The sequence below is a fragment of the Dermochelys coriacea genome, chromosome 11, assembly GCF_009764565.3.
Source record: "Dermochelys coriacea isolate rDerCor1 chromosome 11, rDerCor1.pri.v4, whole genome shotgun sequence".
In the NCBI taxonomy this organism is placed as follows: domain Eukaryota; kingdom Metazoa; phylum Chordata; order Testudines; family Dermochelyidae; genus Dermochelys; species Dermochelys coriacea.
The window spans coordinates 20,239,725-20,261,004 of record NC_050078.2 but is presented as its reverse complement, the minus strand read 5'-3'; the positions used below and the strand labels follow the sequence as shown (position 1 = coordinate 20,261,004).

Below are 21,280 nucleotides of genomic sequence, written 5' to 3'. Positions count from 1 at the left end.
CTTGAAGAATGTCTCTGTACCTGAACTCTTGTTTTACAGAGTGTAGTTTAATAGTAATTAGATAAATAATTATTATTTGGTCCAAAACTAGTTCTGAATGGTCATGCAATACATCTTAGAGGACAAAAATGTTGCACTCACTGAGTGTTATGAAATGTAATTTTATGTATATTTACAAATGTAAGAAGCAAGTGAGCTCAAAAATCAACTGTCAAACTTTAGAGAAAGGCACACATACCACTCTTGTTGTATTGCCTCTCTTTCTGGACCATGTTCTGTTCTAAAAACCATTGACTGTACTATTAGCTCAGATATACTAAATACAGAGATCAATTATTGTTTGCAAACCAAATAAGTTAATGTAACATTAAAGTTGATCTGAAGTCACACAGATCAGGACACTCAGGCAGCCTTAACTCTGTCCCATATAATCTAATAGGATCTTTCATTACCTTTCACAGTGTTGTGTGACCATCACAGACTAATTTGCAAACACAAGAAATATAATGCAATACAATACAAATAAACAGTCATTTTGTATATTATAGAATTAATCTCCTTGTGGGAAACTTAACTTGTATGCCTGAGACTTCAGTCTATCAAAATGTCCATCTTGGTTTTTCCTCACGATTGTTTTTTGCATATAATTACTCTTGTAAATATTGTTTCAAAATGGGGGAAAAGTAAAATAAAAATTTAACAACATTTGGGATGGGGAAGAAAAGATCAACCAAAGCCAGAAGAGCAACCCAGTGTGTTTGTTTCTGTAGGATCCGTATTTTCTGAAGTTCTCCCATTGAAGAATTTTGCCAACCAAACCTAGTTGTTATAGTTGTGCTGTTCCCTAGAATTGTTGGTTAGGTTACTTAATAAAGAATGTTTCAGCTGGATAGCCATGTTAGTCTGTATCAGCAAAAACAACAAATGTGGAATCTTAGAGACTAATAAATTTATCTGGGCATAAGCTTTCCTGGCCTATAACCCACTTCATCAGATACCTGGAGTGGAAAATACAGTAAGCAGGTATAAATACGCAGCACATGAAAAGATGGGAGTTGCCTTAACGAGTGGGGGGTCAGTGCTAATGAGGCCAATTCAGTTAGGGTGGATGTGGCCCATTTCCAACAGTTGACAAGAACGTGTGGGTATCAACAGAGGGAAAATTACTTTTTGTAGTGCTAACGAGGTCAATTCAATCATGCTAGATGTGGCCCATTCTCAACAGTTGACAAGAAGGTGTGAGTATCAACAGAGGGAAAATTATTTTTTGTAGTGACCCAGCCACTCCCAGTCTTTATTCAGGCCTAATGTGATGGTGTCAAGTTTGCAAATTAATTCCAGTTCTGCAGTTTCTTGCTGAAGTCTGTTATTGAAGTTTTTTGTTGAAGAATTGCCACTTTTAAGTCTGTTATTGGGTGTCCAGGGAGACTGAAGTGCTCTCCTACTGGTTTTTGAATGTTACAGTTTTTGATGTCTGATTTGTGTCGATTTATTCACTTGCGTAGACTGTCCGGTTTGTCCAATGTATGTGGCAGAGGGGCATTGCTGGCACATGCTGGCATATACAACTGGGAGTGGTTGGGTCACAACAAAAAATAATTTTCCCTCTGTTGATACTCACACCTTCTTGTCAACTGTTGAGAATGGGCCACATCTACCATGATTGAACTGGCCTCATTAGCACCACAAAACAGTAATTTTCCTTCTGTTGATATTCACCCCTTCTTGTCAGCTGTTGGAAATGGGCCACATCCACCCTAATTGAATTGGTCTGACACTCCCGTCAGTAAGGCAACTCCCATCTTTTCATGTGCTGTGTATTTATACCTGCCTACTGTATTTTCTACTCCATGCATCTGATGAAGTGGGTTATAGCCCATGAAAGCTTATGCCCAAATAAATTTGTTAGTCTCTAAGGTGCCACAAGGACTCCTCTTTGTTTTTTCCAATAAAGAATAACATCCAAATTGGTAATCAGATACTATACCCATGGGTCAAATCCACCTCCTATTGAAGTAAATAGGAAGTCTGCCATTGATTTAAATGAGTAAGTACTAACTCAAGATATTACATCAGTGCAGAAATGCTAACTTCTGGCCAGATTGTGATACCCTAATTCACAGCTATTGTAGCACCTTAACTCCACAATGGGACTACTCAAGGAGCAAATTGCTACTCACTCTAAAGGTATCACAACCTAATACTTAATCTCTTTCTTCTGGTTAAACCCTTTTTAACTAAATCCAGTTTGTCTCTGTATTCATTAGCCTATTTTTTTTCACATCCTTTCAAAACATAACAACACATGATTAATCAAACCTGTCTCCAGACATGAAACCTGTAAGAAATCTACTGCTTTAAGACATTTTGAAATGCTAATGATGCAAGGTGTCTTTCCCTGGTACCAAGCACAACATTTGTAGAACATCACTATTTAGTAGCTAGATGTGATTCCAAGTAACTACAAGAATTCCATATGGGGGTGCTTTTGCCAAACATTATTGCTTCATTCAGTCTCTATTATCTCTCAGCATAATAAATTATGATTATGCTGGGTATGACAGCGAAGGAATAAAAGAAGAGATACAAACTAGCATACTGGTCTCATAATTTAAACTCTCCTATACAATCTTTGATTTTAAGATTTACAATGTATAACTTCTATAGAGAAACGTGCATTCTTTCTATTGAATTTTTTTTTACCTGGATTAAAAGGCTGAATAGACCATCCTTTGAAAATGTCATGCATTTTTGAGTTGACAGGTTTATTCTTTCCAGCACTGGTTTTAACATCAGCTTTCTTATCTTCCAAACCTGGTATCTTCATGCAGTAATCCAGTAAACCATTTGATCTCATTATTTCTGTATATCCTCTCTCACAACTGCAGACTCCACTCTAAGCAACAAATATTTATTTATTATTAAACCACATAGTACATTCTACTAAGCATGTCAAGGAAATTTGTGATATTTTTCTGATCCCCCCACCCAAGTATTTTGTGACTTGCTTATATTTCTATTCTCAGAAATGTCTTACGCTATGCATACAGACAGTGAAAGGTCCAAGTACATAGTATATTTTCCCAATCATAATAATAAAGTCTTTTATTATTAATTTCAACAGCAGCCAAACTAGAATATCAGAGCTAGATAAAAGGAAAACCTATAGAGACAGGGCTTACAAAATACAACAGATGAGACCAAAGATACCACTTGAAATCCTGGCCCCAGTGAAGTCAATGGAAGGTTTGCTGTTGACTTGGCTGAGCCCAGGATTTCATCCTTGAGCCCGCTTACAGTACTGTGTAACCAATCTGAGCTACAAATTCTGAGACAAAAAGAGAGGTTGTTAATATGTGGTTAAGGCTGAGAAACTATCGCTAACTTAAAGGAAAAAAACAACAACATGGGAACACTTTCAAAGAGCAATGTTTAAAGTTAGACACCTAAGGCTTGAGTCAAAGCCCACTGCAACTGGCTTCAGATCAGGACCCCACAGAAAAGACCTGATTTCAGAGGTGCTCAGCCCCTGCTACTCCTGTTGATATCGGTAGGTGTTGCAGATGCCCAGCAACTTTGTAAATCAGGCCACTTTAGGTGTCTAAGACACCCAAGTTTGAAAATACTGCTCTTTGTTTATTAGCGACAAGGTGGGTGAGGTAGTATCTTTTATTGGACCAACTTCTGTTGGTGAGATAGAAATGATATTACCTCACCCACATTGTATCTCTAATATTCTGGGACCAACAGAGCTCTTTGCTTATGTCAGGCTAGGTCACGACCATTAGGCATACCCCAGAGTAAGGGATGGCATGGAGATGAACCTCCCCAGGGCAAACATCCAACCTCAGGGTGCTTTGCAGAGCCCCCAGTGGGCAGGGGGATGTGCCTACTACACCGCCTCTATAGGGTTAGTTGTTTGCTTCCCTGTGCACCAGCCTGATCCTGTAAGGTTGGGGATGTGTTCCTGCCTCCTCCTGGCTCTCTCTGTCCCCTCCACCCCCAGGGAGTAGAAAGGGAGAAGTCTCTGAGCTCCCATCTTTAAAGAAGTCCCAGACCTCCAAGATCTATAGTCAACAGCTCATTTAGGAGATCCAGAAGAGCTCTTAATTAAAAAGCAAACCAAAAATGTAACACTATCAACCCAGCCTGGATTTGCGCAAGTCACCTTTTCCTCTTAGGATCTAAATTCTAAACACAAATTCCCAGAATCATCTCTAGGTGGTGTCTTGTATACACCATTGTTAGAGGGGTTAGAAAGCTTCTAAGATGTTGAAGATAAGATAATTCCGAAAATGTCTTCTGCAGCAGCGGCTTACCTGGGTGCAGTAGGTGAATGGTTTTTTGCACTCTGGATTGCAGTGTCTGGTTTCATCAGGCTGGGTCTGAACAGAACAACCCCCTGTAAAAGAAATTCTCATCACCACATACTTTCAAGAATACAAAGATTAACGCTTATCTTGCTGTGGTTGAAAAGCATTTTTCTGCTTATTTTTAAATGTATTTGTATGCTTTTCTATGGAGCTTCATCATCATAGTAGCTCTGTATGACTCATTAGTTAAGTTAGCTTCACAAGGCAGGGGATTTTTATCCATTTTGGTGATGGGGAAAAGAGGTAAAGAGAGATTAAATGACTTTCCCGAGGCCACACAGGAAATCTGGAGGACTTCAGGCATCTCACACCAGTGTCTAATCCTCATGCCCACTACTCCTTGTACTGCTGTAAGCTTTCATGTGAATATGGAAAATGTGAACATAAGAACGGTCATACTGGGTCAGACCAAAGGTGCATTTAGCCCAGTATCCTGACTTCCAACAGTGGCCAATGCCAGGTGCCTGAGAGGGAATAAACAGAACAGGTAACCATCAACTGATCCATTCCCTGTTGCTCATCCCCAGCTTCTGACAAACAGAGGCTAGGGACATCATTCCTGCCCATCCTGGCTAATAGCCATTGCTGGACCTATCCTCCATGAGTTTATCTCGTTCTTTCTTGAACCCTGTTATAGAACCAGCTCCTTTAACTACTTTGCAATCCTAGCAGCTAATGTTTGTTATATAACATTTTTGAAAAAATCATTATACATAGGAGTGGAGTGGGAAGATTTCTATTTTTATATCTACCTATTTCCTCATTTATATAACCAGAAAGAGATCCTAGGGTCTTGCAAACCATGTGGACCCACTGGTGGCCTTGGCACTGGACCTGGAAGTGCTGACCATATAGTATGCTTTTCTATTGATAAAGGTGGAGGGGTAAGTAGAAGAAGCTTCCTGGTGCACAGAAAGGGAAGAAGAATTGCAGAATCTGCAAGCACCCATGTGATTTCTCCTTCTTTCTCTAAAATTATATAACACTCACACTGATAATGTATACACAAACTGGTCCACTCAGGCCTTTTTAGTGCGTTCATACTTGTGTTTGAATCACCAACAAAACCTGGGCATAAATTGGCCAATCATCTCATTTACATCCTATTTGTTACAATGATCTGATATGAAGTTGGTGAATTCATATCTGTGTTTCCTAGCTAAATTCAAACACAAATATGTCATTATTAAAGGACCTAATCAGACAATCCAAACTGGAGTTTGGGAAATCTATGTCCAAAATCAGCTAACAATGTTTTTTATTTCTTTCACGTTTCACATAAATTTTAAAATCTCTTTACATTTCCCTCTGATGCTAACCCTAATAATTCTCAGCTAAGCTTTCACATTGTGTCCCATGCTTTGTAGACATACCTGTGACATTTACCCCATCTGAACGCTGGCACCACACTGTACGTTCATTATCTCTCCAAAGGCTAGTTTTCCATGCATAGTTATAACATTTCCCTCCTACAATTTAAACAAGACAAAGCAATTAATCTTAACATAACTACAAAAACATAAACCCATGAGTGGAATAAAGCCAAGGGCTGTATCTTCAATACCTGAACAAGGCCGTGTCTCCAAGACTTGCTCAGGACAGCTGTCTCGGTTTTCAAAAGACTGAATGATAAATGTTCTTGATCGAGACTGGCGACCAGTGGTCTCAAAGCTCCTACCATCAATACACGTTAGCTCACATGAGCTCCACTCTGACCATCCTGTCAAATGGCAATCACCTACACGTCAAAAGAATAAAACACTGTTATCCAAAGGAGACAGCCTCAAAGGATAGTTTAAATGTACAGCTAGTCTTTTGGAAGTAATGCCAATTATAACCCACTAGCATGGCTTCTTCTGTTATTTTTGTATCATACTGGATCTGTATCTGCAAAATAAAGGAAAAGCTCTTTCAGAAGATCTAAAACCATGAGGTTGAACACATAACTAATCTGTAGAATCACAAATTCTTATTACTGTCACCTTCATTTTCTCTCCCTCATGCCTTCCAATTGCTTGGCAGAAAGTCTGCTGTGTCTCGTCTTGGATTACATTAGAAGCTGTTTGTGGGTTGTATCTTCCTGTGTACTTATATTAAAACAATGAGGCCCTAAGCCTGACTGAAGGATGTTACCACAATGCAGATAATTAATAGCAGTTTGATTTATGATACAAGTTGTGATTGTTGAAACTAGAGAAGGATCCTTGCTCCTGAGTGCTTACCACACAATCTCAGAAGAATTTACCTGGGCAAGGCACAGAACATGGTAATTGTAGTGCATTGTCTTTTGATGGCAGCTCTCCACACAATGCATTTTCTACTTGCTTGGATGGAACAGACATAGAGGCATCATGAACCATACACGTGAGGTTACGGATTTGGAATCCTTCACCGCATTGTCCACCCTGTGGTAGATAACAGAATCACATGTTGCTAACTTAAACAATAATCAAATAATAAGTGAATTTATATAGCACTTTCACCTGAAAGCATCTCAAAGTGATATACAGACTCTGGTCCCGATCCACAAAGGTATTAGATGCCTAACCCCACATTTAAGCACCTAAATCTGGGGTTTAGGCACATAAATTCCAGTTTTAGGCTCTACTGTGATCTGTAAAACTTCTGCCAAACCATATAGGTGCCTAAAGTCACTTAGCACCCAAGTTTTCAAGGTGAAAGATCGTTCAGCACATAAGTTTCTGCCTCTGGGCATGCACACTGCTGCCTCACTGTAGACCAGCTCCCGGATCTGGTCCCACTCCAAACCTGGAGAGTGGTGATGGTACCACTGCCCACCTTATGCTTTTCAGCCCAGTGATAAGAGCACTCAGGATATTTTGATATTTTCAATTCCTCTCTCAGGCAAAGGGTGGGGAAGGATTTAAACAGCCATCTCCTACCTCCCCGAAGTGTGCTCTAACCACTGAGCTATGGGATATTCTGATATGGGGATCCTCAGTCTCTCCTGTTGAATTGTTCCCCAGTGGATGAATAATGACATCGTGTGGGAGTTGGGGGTCTGGACCCTGGCACCTAACTCATTCTCACAGGAAATGCCCCTGGCAGCTTTGCTGCCTGACTACAGGAGAAGGGTTCCTGTTCGTGGATCACTAGCAGAGGTAGGTGACTTCCTGCAGGCTGGACTTAGGTACCTCTCTCTGAGATTAAGGCACAGTTTAGGTCACACCCCCTTGTCGACAACTCCCATTGGCTAGCTTAGAAAACACCTCACCTGGCATACTGGCTTTTGTGGATCACATTTCTTAGGTGACTCTCTCTCCTGATTCATTGTATAGGTTGTCTAGGTGCCTAACACAGGTTTTGCAGATTGCAGTGTTGTTCCTATGATTTTCTAGATTCCCAGAAATCAGGTGCTGTGAAGTGATGCTGAGGATTGCAATGTCTAAGACCCGCTGTGGATCCAGGCCTATGTAACTAGATTGTGCCCACCTCCACTGCAGGTGTGCAACTTTGTGGGGAGGGTAAACCTCCTTCTTGCACTTTTATGAAACAGCTGTGATTGGGAAGGAGGGAAGTACCAGGTTTCTCCCCATATGCACTGATCTTGCAGGACTATTAGGAGAGGTGCGCTGCATACCTGAAGGAGCGGACCAGTACACTTGCCTCCCCTGCACACCAGAAGGATGCAGGAGGATTTCTGTAGAGTTGAAGAACTGAGGAAGAAAACTCAGGCGTTTCTCGGGGTCAGGGTGGGTGGATGGTGGTAGGTACAGCTCTCCACTGCCCTATCAGGGACTGGGCCTCAGTGACATGATCGAGCATGATTTATACAAAAATTACTTTAGTCAGCACTAAAATGTAATCACCTCTAGGGTAGAATTGACCATAACTGTTAAATAGCTGCATAACTCTCTAAACAGTTTGGACAAGGAAGTGAAGAAGAGTATAATACCCCAGTGACTCTGCAGGAGGAATTCAAGTTCACAGAGCACAATGACTAGAACAGGAATTTGGTCTGGATAACCAGTAAGTGTGAAATGCATAGAGCTTTGGAAAATATTTTGATGATATTCAGACCTTCCCCAATCAGCACTGGAAACTGAAATCCTCAGTTTCTCCACAGAATGGATACATAATGGGTGGAAGGAATGTAGGCTTCCATACATTCCCCTGACAATATACGGCAACTCTGATCTTAGTGGTTAAAAGATGGTCAGTCTTTATAACAATAAAATAAAATGAACAAGGTCAGCTCCCAGACTACTGCACTGGGCAGCACACTATGGGGAGGAGATGACCAGCCCTCTGTGGAGAAAGAAGTGGTTCAGGAATATTTAGAAAAGCTGGATAAGCACAAGTCCATAGGGCCGGATGTGCTGCATCCGAGGGTGCTAAAGGAGTTGGCTGATGTGATTGCAGAGCCATTAGCCATTATCTTTGAAAACTCGTGGCAATTGGGGGAGGTCCCAGATGACTGGAAAAAGGCTAATGTAGTGTACATCTTTAAAAAAGGGAAGGACGACGATCTGGGGAACTACAGGCCAGTCAGCCTCACCTCAGTCCCTGGAAAAATCATGAAGCAGGTCCTCAAGGAATCAATTCTGAAGCAATTAGAGGAGAGGAAAGTGATCAGGAACAGTCAGCATGGATTCACCAAGGGTAAGTCATGCCTGACTAACCTAATTGCCTTCTATGATGAGATAACTGGCTCTGTGGATGAGGGGAAAGCAGTGAATGTGTTATTCCTTGACTTTAGCAAAGCTTTTGATATGGTTTCCCACAGTATACTTGACAGCAAGTTAAAGAAGTATTGACTGGAGGAATGGACTATAAGGTGATAAAAAAGCCGGCTAGATGATCAGGTTCAATGTGTAGTGATCAATGGCTCCATGTCTAGTTGGCAGCCGGTATCAAGTGGCGTGCTCCAAATGTCAGTCCTGGGGCCGGTTTTGTTCAATATCTTCATTAACGATCTGGAGAATGGTGTGGATTGCACCCTCAGCAAGTTTGCAGATGACACTAAACTGGTAGGAGTGGTAGATATGCTGGAGGGTAGGGATAGGATACAGAGGGACCTAGACAAATTAGAGGATTGGGCCAAAAGAAATCTGATGAGGTTCAACAAGAACAGATGCAGAGTCCTGCACATAGGACGGAAGAATCCCATGTACTGCTACAGACTAGGGACTGAGTGGCTAGGCAGCAGTTCTGCAGAAAAGGACCTAGGGGTTACAGTGGACGAGAAGCTGGATATGAGTCAACAGTGTGCCCTTGTTGCCAAGAAGGCTAACGGCATTTTGGGCTGTATAAGTAGGAGCACTGCTAGCAGATCGAGGGACGTGATCATTCCCCTCTATTTGGCATTGGTGAGGCCTCATCTAGAGTACTGTGTCCAGTTTTGGGCCCCACACTAAAAGAAGGTTGTGGAAAAATTGGAAAGAGTCCAGCGGAGGGCAACAAAAATGATTAGGGGGCTGGAGCACATGACTTATGAGGAGAGGCTGAGGGAACTGGGATTATTTAGTCTGCAGAAGAGAAGAATGAGGGGGGATTTGATAGTGGCTTTCAACATCCTGAAAAGGGGTCCAAAGAGGATGGATCTAGACTGTTCTCAGTGGTACCAGATGACAGAACAAGGAGTAATGGTCTCAAGTTGAAGTGGGAGAGGTTTAGGTTGGATGTTAGGAAAAACCTTTTCACTAGGAGGGTGGTGAAGCACTGGAATGGGTTACCTAGGGAGGTGGTGGAATCTCCTTCCTTTGAGGCTTTTAAGGTCAGGCTTGACAAAGCCCTGGCTGGGATGATTTAGTTGGGGATTGGTCCTGCTTTGATCAGGGGGTTGGACTAGATGACCTCCTGAGGTCCCTTCCAACCCTGATATTATATGATTCCATGAAAATCCTTGAACTCTTCAATGAGACTGCAGAGAATGGTGTCAACAGCATATGTGTTTATTCTCTTTATTATGCGGACAATTAACGATTGAAAAGTAGACAGAGATCATCAATTTATATCACACACTCTACTGTCCTGTCATAAAACCTTAGCAACTTTTGGTTATCAGAAGTAGATCAGATCTGAAACAGTGCTGAAAGACTCCATACCCTACTACCAGTCACCAGAGACATACAGCTTTTCAGCGCTGCTCTGGAATACTTATTGAAAAGGACTAACTTTATTGGAATATCAATACCTTTTTATTAAACAGATGATAAAATGACAATCAAACCTTGAAGGATGCTGTAGGAAGGAGGGAAGATATGGCTCTTGTAGGTGATGGGGTTTGTTGTCCTCTTTTTAAAGATGTGGACCTATGGTGATGTTATGTTTATTACATATGTGGAACTTGAACTTTATGGAAATGAGCATTTTCTAAAACCCCTTAAGTAAAAACTCTACTTTAATTGGGCTACTCTGGGAAGTGCTACTCTGGATCACCTGGCAGTAGATTCTTTGAAAATAATGGACCTCATTCACAGACCTAAAGGGTAACCTATCAAGTGTATTTATTCAGCACTGGGCTTGGTAGCAGGAATCTCAAGACTGGCTTTCCCATATTCATGCAGTACCCTTTCTCATTTTCTCTGCACTTCCTCATTGACAGGTAGTGAAATATAAGTGGGGGTATAACGCGGGGCTTTGGAGCTGTGCTCCGGCTCCGCTCCAGCTCTAGGCAAAAACCTGCTGCTCTGTGCTCCAGCTCCAGGCTCCGCTCCAAAGCCCTGGTATAACGAGTTGGATTTAAAGCAGTTGGTAATCAAGTGTCTAAGAGAAGTATTAGTGGAGATTTACTGTATGCAGCTAGACATTAAATTTTCAACATTGTGTTTCAATCTAGCCTGTATGTAACTTACTATTCTAAATTACTATTTCACCTCAGAAACCTCTGTTGCAGACTTGGATTAATGGTGCATGAATAGCTCATCCAGGTGCCAAACTGAGTTGGAGTTCTTAGAAATTACAGGTGGAGACAGAATATGATGTGGAAGGAACTCTCTGGGAAGACAGGGTCTAATCAAACTACCATATTTTTCAAACTTAGAAGAAAGGCAGAAGGAAATGCCTAATCACTATTGGAGAGGACTAAAATGATATGAAAAGACACTTATTCTAGCTGACAATAATACCTACCTCTAATACAGTGCTGTCCACTATAAAGTCAACCTTTTGTCAACACAGTTACTACACTGTGATACATCAGGGATATCTTTGGAATAGGAAATAGCTACTGTATCTTAGATATTATGCTGTGGTAAATGTTTACCCTTTAATGGTGACCTCTGTTTATTATTTAAGACTGGCTTTACAAACAACCAAACCTAACGACATCCTTGCATGGCAGGGATCATCAGACTTTTTGAAAATGGAAAGTCATGATGCCATTTACAGAGGACAGGGGAACCCTTTTTTACTATATATGTGGTGCATAAATAACACCGAAGAAAAATACTGGTCCCTATTTGCTTCCTAAAATTATATAGGACCCATTCCTGAAGTTCCAACTATACAGTAGCATTCAATGGGAATTTGCTAGAATAAGGATATCAGTAATCGGCCCAAATTGTATAACAGGTGATAAACAGAGGAAGATCTCTGAGGAGGTTATTGGACATACATAGCTCCCAAGAGTAAGGTCTGCTTGGTAAATGTTCTCTCTCCTGAGGGAAAAGAGTTGTTAATTAAGGGCCCGATTGGGCAACACTTCCCTTCATTAGTGAGCATTTATTCGGGTAAAAAGAAAAGGAGTACTTGTGGCACCTTAGAGACTAACAAATTTATTAGAGCATAAGCTTTCGTGAGCTACAGCTCACTTCGGGTATGCATTCTCCTTTGTGAGAAAGGGCTGCATGATCAGACTTTGAGGGCCAGATTTTTGATGGTATTAGACACCAAATGCGGCAGATAGGTGCTTAGTGGGATTTTCAAAAGTGTCTAGGCACCCAACTCCCAGTTAATGAAAGTTAGGCACTTAGGCACTTTTCCAAATCCCATTGGGAGCCTATCTGCACCTTTAGGAGCCTAAATACCTTTTGAAATTTGGTGTTAAATACATATAATTGAAATATTGAGGTCCTGAATGAATGTTTTGTTAATGTCTAACTACATGTCTCATGTTCCTTTAGTATCCAAAAAATAAAAAATTAGTAATACTTCATGTTGTTTATGTTTTTTATCCAGGTTATGATAGGCTGTCATAGAGGGAAACATTCAGACTCAGGTTTAATTTACTGCCATTTATGTACCTTAGTGCTTTTGGACTAGTAACGTTCACTGCTTCTAAAAGGTTTTCCATCTCTGAAGACTGCAGGTTTGTTCCTTGCACAACTGGAAACGGCCCATGATGCATGCAGGTCTATGGGCAGTGGTAATGAGGGCTTGAGTTGCACTGGAACACTCTGCACTGCCTTTAGGAGCTGGAAGGGGGTTCCGGTACTATCACTACCAGAAATGCGTTCCAACATATTTTTTTTAGGACACAAGGACTGACAGTAATATCTGGCTTAAATAATGTGAAAATCTGCAATGCAGGGCATCTGGTGGGCCAGGCTCTACTTCTAAGCATGCAAACAGCTCTAATCATTCACACCAAATCAACTAATTTAGGATTAAAACAGTTACTATTCTAAGACTGCAAAATATTTTCCAGGTATCCTATAATACAGAAAAGATAAATATTGTAGACTACTCATAATTAAGAATATTGTTTATTTAACCATGTCAGGCTACTTTCACAACAGATTTTTCTGGTGTCATGTTAGTCAAAGTCGATTCAACAGAATACCTGTGAAAAACAAGATTTTTTGATACTTTGGAAGGCGAATTTAGGATTCATTCCCTAAAAAAATTGGAAGTAAGTCGCCTTACATTTATATAACATGCCTCATTCTCAAGAGCTTTGCTAAAATACATTGTAAAGGAACCACTCCTCCTTCCCCGCACCCACACTGAAGTGCAACCACCTCTGACAGCCATTTAATAGAGCACAGAAAGACAGCACAATAGTTTAGGAAGGAAAGAAGAATACTGTATCCTACTGAAAGTGCAGGGTGAAATCTGGGATAGACAGGATGTAATTACTTTATCTCAGCTGAAATGCGGCCAGGCTCCAGATTTAACATGTTTCTATTCTGCAAAAGGTGCTGTCGACTTAATAATCTTAGCAATCGAGTGTCGATTCAGTACCTAACTCACAGAGAAGTGTCCACTCCCTTATCACCAGCACTATTTCCTATAATTGAAGGCCTCCCATCTAGTACTCATCAGAACTAACCCTGTTTACTTGGACAAGATTAGATCCCAGAGTGTTAGGGCTACATAAAGATTACATTTACATGCATGGATCAGATTCTCAGTTGTACCTGGTTTGTATTTAGCTGAACTGAAAAGAGCAGGAGGAAAGAGTGTCCCTAAGTCATCTTTCTGCTTCCCTGATTGTGGGCTGGCCAAGGGTCGAAACAGTTCCTGTTACAATTTACAGTGGGCTAAGGCTGCTGTAGATCATGCCAGCTGCAGCAGTCATCACAGGCACACTTGCTGCATCCTCTCTGCCCTCAGTGAGAGAAGTGTGGGAGTGGAAGATGGAACAAAGCCTGCTACATCATAAGGGTAGATCAGAAGAGAGGTCAGGGGATCTGCACTTACACACACATCTAATGGCCCCAGCTCTCTTTGCCCCAGTGTGGAAAAGCAGCCCTGGTGAGATCTGCACTGAGGTCATGTGCCCTGGGTGAAGGGAGTGGATTTCCTCTCGGCATTTCACCCATTCTTCTTCCTCATAGAAGACAGTTAGTATGGGTTAATGGAGGTGAAGCAAATTTCACCCTGTAGGAGTAACTTCAGTGTAGAAAATTCACCAACAATTTAAGTTAACTTGAGTTTGTGACTAACTAATATTCTTTAACATATGACCCATGATCGACCAGATTACTAAGGAGAGGGGGAAAAGTGTAAGATAAATTAGTGCAAGCACAAAGCCACATGAAGATGTAAGAAAATGCAGATTCCCATTGCTAATGAAGCAAAGGGGGTATGTGTGCTATGCATTGCAATTTAAGAGTCCTTTACATTTTTAGGCCATTTTGATAACGTCACTAAGAAGACTATAGTAATCAACAAGCCAAAAAATAACTTTAAATTGAAGTGTTTAAGACATTTTAGATGTCTAGGGACATCAGTTATTCTCGGGGTCAGTGTTATTACTACTTCCAAAATAAAACACCTCCAAAATCTGCTACATACCTTTTCTTGCTAGCATTGCTGTAAGTAATTAAATAATGGTTTGCTAGAGCTACGCTCCAGGAAGAGTTGGTGGAACTCACTTCAGTACTGATGTATGTGTACACTACTACGACCTGCACTGTTACAATTAGTTTCTAAAGGTGTGACTTCATTACAACCTGTAAGTACCTACATGGGGAACACATATTTGATAATGGGCTCTTTGGAAAAATTTACCAATGGTTGTGATAGATTCTCCATCATTGGCAATTTTTTAAACAAGATTGGATGTTTTTCTAAAACATATGTTCAAGGAGTTATTTTGGGGAAGTTCTATGGCCTGTATTATACAGCAGGTCAGACTAGATGATCACAATGGTTCTACTCATGATGAACTCACTTTGTTTTAAAGTGGATGTTAGCAAGGTCTTAATGGCAGCAAAAATACTTTAGATCTCTGAAAAGTTGTATAAATTGATTTTGTAACTTATTTGTGCCATTTGTTGTTGATGAAATGCATTTCTACGAGCATCACCTGAGAATTGCCTCATAAGAATAATAACAAGACATACCTCTACTTTGCATGGTGACCACGTCCCAAGAATCCAAGTGTAGCATGGCTTTACAGGACAGTTTCTGTACTGGGTTAGCTGTGTAGGGCATAGTCTTCCTTCTCCTTGTGCCTGCATAATTATGGACCGAGTACGTATCATCTGGCCTGAACAAATAGAAAAGATACCAGTACATAGGATTTGTACTAGAACTGAACTGGGACTAGCAGAAAGAGAACTGAACTTGGACTCAGAAGACCTGGGTTCTATCCCTAGCTCTGCCATTGACCTCGCACAAGTCTCTCTCACTTTCCCCACCTGTAAAACAGGAATAATGATGCTGACCTCCTCTGTAAAGCACTATGAATCTATTGATGAAACATGAGAACTAGGTATTATTATTGTTACAGGAGATCAACCTGTGATTTCTTTGTGGCTGTCAGTCAGATGACAGAGCAGCTTGTCAGTTAGTATTTCTTCTCTTTCTCTCCTGCCTTCTCTGTCCCAGTGTTCTTTCCCTCCTTCTCTTTCAGTCTCTTTCCTTCTCTCTCCCTGATATTTTCTTCCCAAACCTCTTTATCCTCAATTGATTTCTCTTCTCTCCAGTGTCATTCCCTCTCTCTTCTTACCCAGTACCTCTCTCTCTCTTCTGTAAGTCTATTCCTCTTTTCTTCTTCACCCCTTCTCCTTCTGTAAGCCACAGTCATTTCCTCTTTTCCACATCCTGTCTTCCTTAGAATCATTCTCTCTTCTGTGCCTGTGAAGGCCAATCAAGCTGAAGCATCAGCTCAGCTTAAGGTCGTGATCCTGCATCAGGACCTGCTAGTTTTCTGAAGTCAAAGGGCCTCTGCACATGTGCAGGGATTCACCTTAACAGAGCCTCACGCAAGACTGAGATCTCTGGTTGTACAGTAGAACCTCAGAGTGACAAACACCAGAGTTACGAACTGGCCAGTCAACCACACACACCTCATTTGGAACCAGAGGTACTCAATCAGGTAGAGACAAAAATAAATAAATAAAAGGCAAATAGAGTACAGTACTGTGTTAAATGTACACTACTAAAAAATAAAGGGAAAGCAGCATTTTTCTTCTGCATAGTAAAGTTTCAAAGCCGTATTAAGACAAGGTTCAGTTGTAAACTTTTGAAACAGCTATAACATTTTGTTCAGAGTTACGGACATTTCAGAGTTACAAACAGCCTCCATTCCCAAGGTGATCATAACTCTGAAGTTCTACCGTATTTTAATACAAAGTTTAATTCTTGATAATGTAAGTTCTGATATAGCAATGGGTTATTCCCTTCTGTATTTGTTTTTTAATGCTGTTCGATACAGATATATATATATTTATGGACAGAAGCCATCATCTACTCCTTGTGACTTTCCAACTGCTTATAGAAGTGTAGTGGAAAGTATTTTGATTTTTCTTTAATTAAAGCCATCTGAGAGTTCCATCTCTTTCTGTGAGGGCTTAGTGACACTGCTGACAAACTAACATACACTGCTGCTATGATGTGCCTCTTTATTGAGTTAATCAATAAAAAATAAGGTAGAACATATAATGAATGTTTAAATAGATTTATCATTATTATTAGCTCATTTTGCACCAATAAGTTTTTTTTGTATAACTATCTTGGCAAAATATTTGGAGAAAACACTTATCAAGTTGACCTGAATATGTTTAGTAAATATTGAGTGCTGTGGTTAAGTCAATCATATTACTTTAAAATTTTCATATTTTCATATGTTTTCCAAATATATTCCTTGTGCATGTGAAACATTTAATGAAATACATGACTAAATTCTGATGAATTATTAAATATTACAAGCTACACAACTCAGAAGGAGTGTCATTTTTAATATTAAACATTCCAATATCGTTTAATTGCATTTTTAACAAAGGAAATTTGATTTTTTATTACCAAATTACATGCAACTTGCTGGAAAATTGCAAACACTCTAATAGCCATTACTGTCCATAACCACTTTTACAATGTTGATTAAGATCCTATTTATTTTCAATGAAAACTCCCTAACCCACTGAATGGAAAAGAAAAATTAGGTTACCATTTCAGAAATAGTAGAACTGAATACCATTCATTAAAATAACAGCAATCCCATTTCTTACTCCTTTCCTTTCCATACAAAAGTCAGACTCATAGAAAATGTTCCAAGTAGAACCCTGGTTACAATTAAAGAGGGGGGAAAAGGCACATGCCGTGCAACCAAGTGACATTTAAAATCATATTAGGGACAGAATTTCTGCCTTAGTTTTGAAGGAACTGAATCTGAGAAACAGTAAAAAAGGGTCTCCTTAAGTGATGAATTATGAACACCTGAAATGGACCTAAGAAAGGCATGTCCAATGCTAACACTGCAAGTGAAGGAAACACTTATGGTAAGGTTCGCCCATTAGGATCATAGTACTGTAGATGTGCTCTTAAACACTGATGAGCCAACACAAATGCATGAAGCACATGCTCCTGAAATCTGTGGAAGCTGGGAAATGGAGCTGACTCCTTGTTGTAGTTATTTTGTATATAGAGCAGCTAATTTTTAACTGTTTGTCTTACAGCCATGCTTAAAAATTCAAAAAGAAGTCAACTATTGCTAAGAACTGAAGTAATAAATGTTGAGTGAGTGTGATTGCTAAAATATTTTTTATTTTGTTGGTGAAAAGCAAACATCTTCAAGAGCTGCCAATGGACAACCTTGCAAAACGACTGTCTATATGATCACAGTGCTGTTCTCCTGGTCTGAGCCCTTGTATGCCATTTTTAAACCCATTTTAAGACTATTTTTGGCTGAGTTGTTATCCCCTGGAACTAGGGGTTTGTAACAGAATTCCTCAAAAAAAGCTTTCGCCAACATCAGTGTATTCAGCTATCACAGAATCATATTTTGTGCAGTGACCCAACCTCATAAGTCCTTGTGGTTAAAAAGCAACTCAGAATTTCAGTGGGTTGAAGCAAGGGTCTGCTGGTGGTTTGGGGTCCTGGCAGGATTATTCCCACCAATACATTTCCTTTGTCCTCTCTAGTTTTGAAAGTATCAGAAAAGAGGGTTGCCATTAATTCTCTTGGAACTGAACATAAATTCAAGTGTCTAAAGACAAAGCGATCCTTTAGCTAACAAAATTTTAATGATTAAAACCTTTAAACCCCTGAAAAGTACTTGTAATGGTATGGGCATTAATGAAGTAATTCATAGATATTAAGGCCAGAAGGGACCATTATGATCATCTAGTCTGATCTCCTGCACAACGCAGGCTACAGAATCTCACCCACTCACTCCTGCAATAAACCTCTCACCTATGTCTGAGCTATTGAAGTCCTCAAATCATGGTTTAAAGACTTCAAGGTGCAGAGAATCCTCCAGCAAGTGACCCATGCCCCACGCTGCAGAGGAAGGCAAAAAACCCTCAGGGCCTCTGCCAATCTGCCTTGGAGGAAAATTCCTTCCCGACCCCAAATATGGTGATCAGCTGAACCCTGAGCATGTGGGCAAGATTTACCAGCCATATACCTAGGAAAGAATTCTCTGTAGTAACTCAGATCCCACCCCATCTAACATCCCATCACAGGCCATTGGGCCTATTTATTTCTCATGATGCTGTAAATAAATCATTGCAAAATAAAAGGAGTAGCTCAGTGCTGAAAGGGCATTTTCCCCTGGGACTATGCACTGAAGTGGATTCCTTAAAACTCTGATTCTCTCTCTGTCTACATACAGTAGTCAGGTGGTCAGCAGCAACTCAAGTGGAAGAAACATTTAAAAAGTTATTTACTTTGTAGATATCTCATTGATAGAGACTGTTATCTTCATAGGTTTGAAATGAACTTTCTCCCTGTACAATCTCTGGACTGGAAGTGGCAGTGTAATATCTCTATTGGTTCTTGTATCTCTCAGTGAACAAACTGAATTTCTCTTTCATCTGCTACATCCTATTAAATGATCTGAAAATGCAAAGATAAAGGCTGCTGAAAACTGAAAGTGTGAAGTGCCTCTTCAAACTCAAAAGTTCTGTAAGAGAAGATTGCTGGGTTTATTGTTGCTTATTACTGCAAATTTTCTTTTGGAACTCTGACTATATTTTTTCACCACAGGAGAACACTTTTACAATTGAAGAGCATCCTCCCTTTCCTCGCCTTCCAACCCCACAGAGCAAAATGTGACATTGGTGGAAACCAAGATGCCTAAAATATCTGCCAAAATTAATTCCAGACCACCTTGCCAGAAATGTTGATATCTGTTTACTGAGGCCTTGAGCTGTTGCCGACTTTTGTATTCCTTATCAAGCAAGTAGAGCAGAGCAGAGCAGTGAGAGGATGACTTCACGCTTCACGTCAGTTAATCTGGTTGAAATAGGATTAGGGAGACCAGGCTAAGCAAGAATAAACCCATACAGCCTTGGTCCACTTAAAAAGCATTTGCACTACCAATGACGCAGCATGACCTGCAGTTTAAATAGCATTGTTTAAACAAACAGCTTCGTCCCCATGACCTCATGTCAGAAAAGGTTAGTTTTAGTGTCTTCTTTTTCAGCACATGTCTATCAGACCAGGTCTTGGTTAGTTTTCTGACCTGGTAAGAAAACAGTCCTTTTGCAACCTTACGAAAGGTTTGAGGCAAAACCAAAAAGGGGTCAACAGATATTTATTTCCATACCAAAAAGAGAATATGTATTTGCTGGAGTTTCCCCTCAATAAGTGTCCTTCCAATACCTTTGGTAGGCTTTGGGTCAGGACCTCAGAGCACTATCCATTAGCTATAGTATTATAAATCCTTGTACTGCTGTTCTGCAGTAAGTATGAGGACTTTCAGCATATAAAACAAAGTCAGCCTACAGCGCTAAACAGCATCCATAACAGAAACTGCTGAAAGCTATAGCTGTAACAGGCAAATATAATTTATTTCTATGCCTTACTAGGTTCAGCCAAGGCAGGAAAGAGAGATACACTCCATTAATCATCAGTTATAAAAATCAATATGCTCTCCTTTTGCTGCTATACACCACAGCCACACTTGAAGCAACACACATGCCACATACATTAAAAATATGATTTGGTGTGGCTGTGTATTGTTTCGTAACATCAAACCTGAACAGAATCCAATAGGGCACTCCTGCAGTTCATTAAAATATATCACAGCAGAATAATTTACTGTAAGAGATGGGCAGAATAAAACTGTTAGCGATGTTATTGAGTTAAGTGACATTAAACCATAAATGCATCAACACTAAATGTTGATCTCATCAACAGTATTTCCGTTTTTCCCTTTTACAGTAACTTATGTTTCCTGAGCAGGCACTTCACTAACTCTGAGCTAAGTCAGAGAAACAGATTCTTGTTTTGGCTCTCAGATACTAAATAGGAGTGAGAGAGCAGTTTTAGCAGCAGTATATGTGGTTTATCTGCCACTGATTATTTTTGAGGAGTGTGCAACTTATTATTTGGCAAATGAGACTCAGGACAATGGTAACAATAGTTTCATTTGTTTATTGTTATCCTTTGCTGTTTAAGTCTAATTTATGACTCAGTCCTGTTCCCACTAAAGTCAATGCAAAACTTCCATTATTTTCAAAGGAACAAGATCTTACACTGTAAGATGCTCGGAATAGGGACCTGTCATTTTATTTGTCTGAAAAATGAAATGAACAATTATGAAGCTATATAATGATCATTATTATAATACAGGACAAAGTAACTAAAATTGAGAAGCCTCAAATTACGCTGCTAGAGGCATATACAGGCAGAATCAGATAAGCGCAGGATCTATATCACAGTTGACCTTCAGCAATATACTAATTTACATAAGATAGGATGGTGTTAGTTTTTAATCAAGATCTCAGACTGAATTTCATTTTGATAAAACTTTGCCCTCCCAGACTCTAACTTCCCCTTGCATCACTAAAACGCAAGGTGAGGAGGGAGGAAGAAGGAAACCAATTGTGCCAACAAAGAGCACATTTCTGTAACCACAAGCCTTTGAAAAGGTTCTTCAGTTCTCAGGAGGGCAAAACAGGCTAATGTCTACCTACCCCGATTTTCTGTAACTGGAGTGGGGCAAAGCACAGGAAAGGGGATGGCTGCAGTGGAGGCTGTACTCCACAGGGGCCTCCTCTAGTGGAATCTTGTGCAGGACTGGGGCTTAAAAGTTTAGTTACTATATA

General features: G+C 40.2%; 1 protein-coding gene across 1 annotated transcript in view; it reads right to left on the bottom strand.

Annotated features, from left to right (window-relative positions):
• The window catches only part of THSD7B (thrombospondin type 1 domain containing 7B), a 516,892-nt gene that overhangs the window by 3,591 nt on the left and 492,021 nt on the right, over window positions 1-21,280 (bottom strand). Inside the window, exons 21-26 of the mRNA XM_038422837.2 lie at window positions 15,128-15,273; window positions 6,619-6,778; window positions 5,938-6,111; window positions 5,747-5,842; window positions 4,320-4,402; window positions 2,704-2,896 (exon numbers count right to left, since the gene is read on the bottom strand). Coding sequence (XP_038278765.1) covers window positions 2,704-2,896; window positions 4,320-4,402; window positions 5,747-5,842; window positions 5,938-6,111; window positions 6,619-6,778; window positions 15,128-15,273 — 852 coding nt within the window. The remainder of the gene's footprint in view (window positions 1-2,703; window positions 2,897-4,319; window positions 4,403-5,746; window positions 5,843-5,937; window positions 6,112-6,618; window positions 6,779-15,127; window positions 15,274-21,280) is intronic.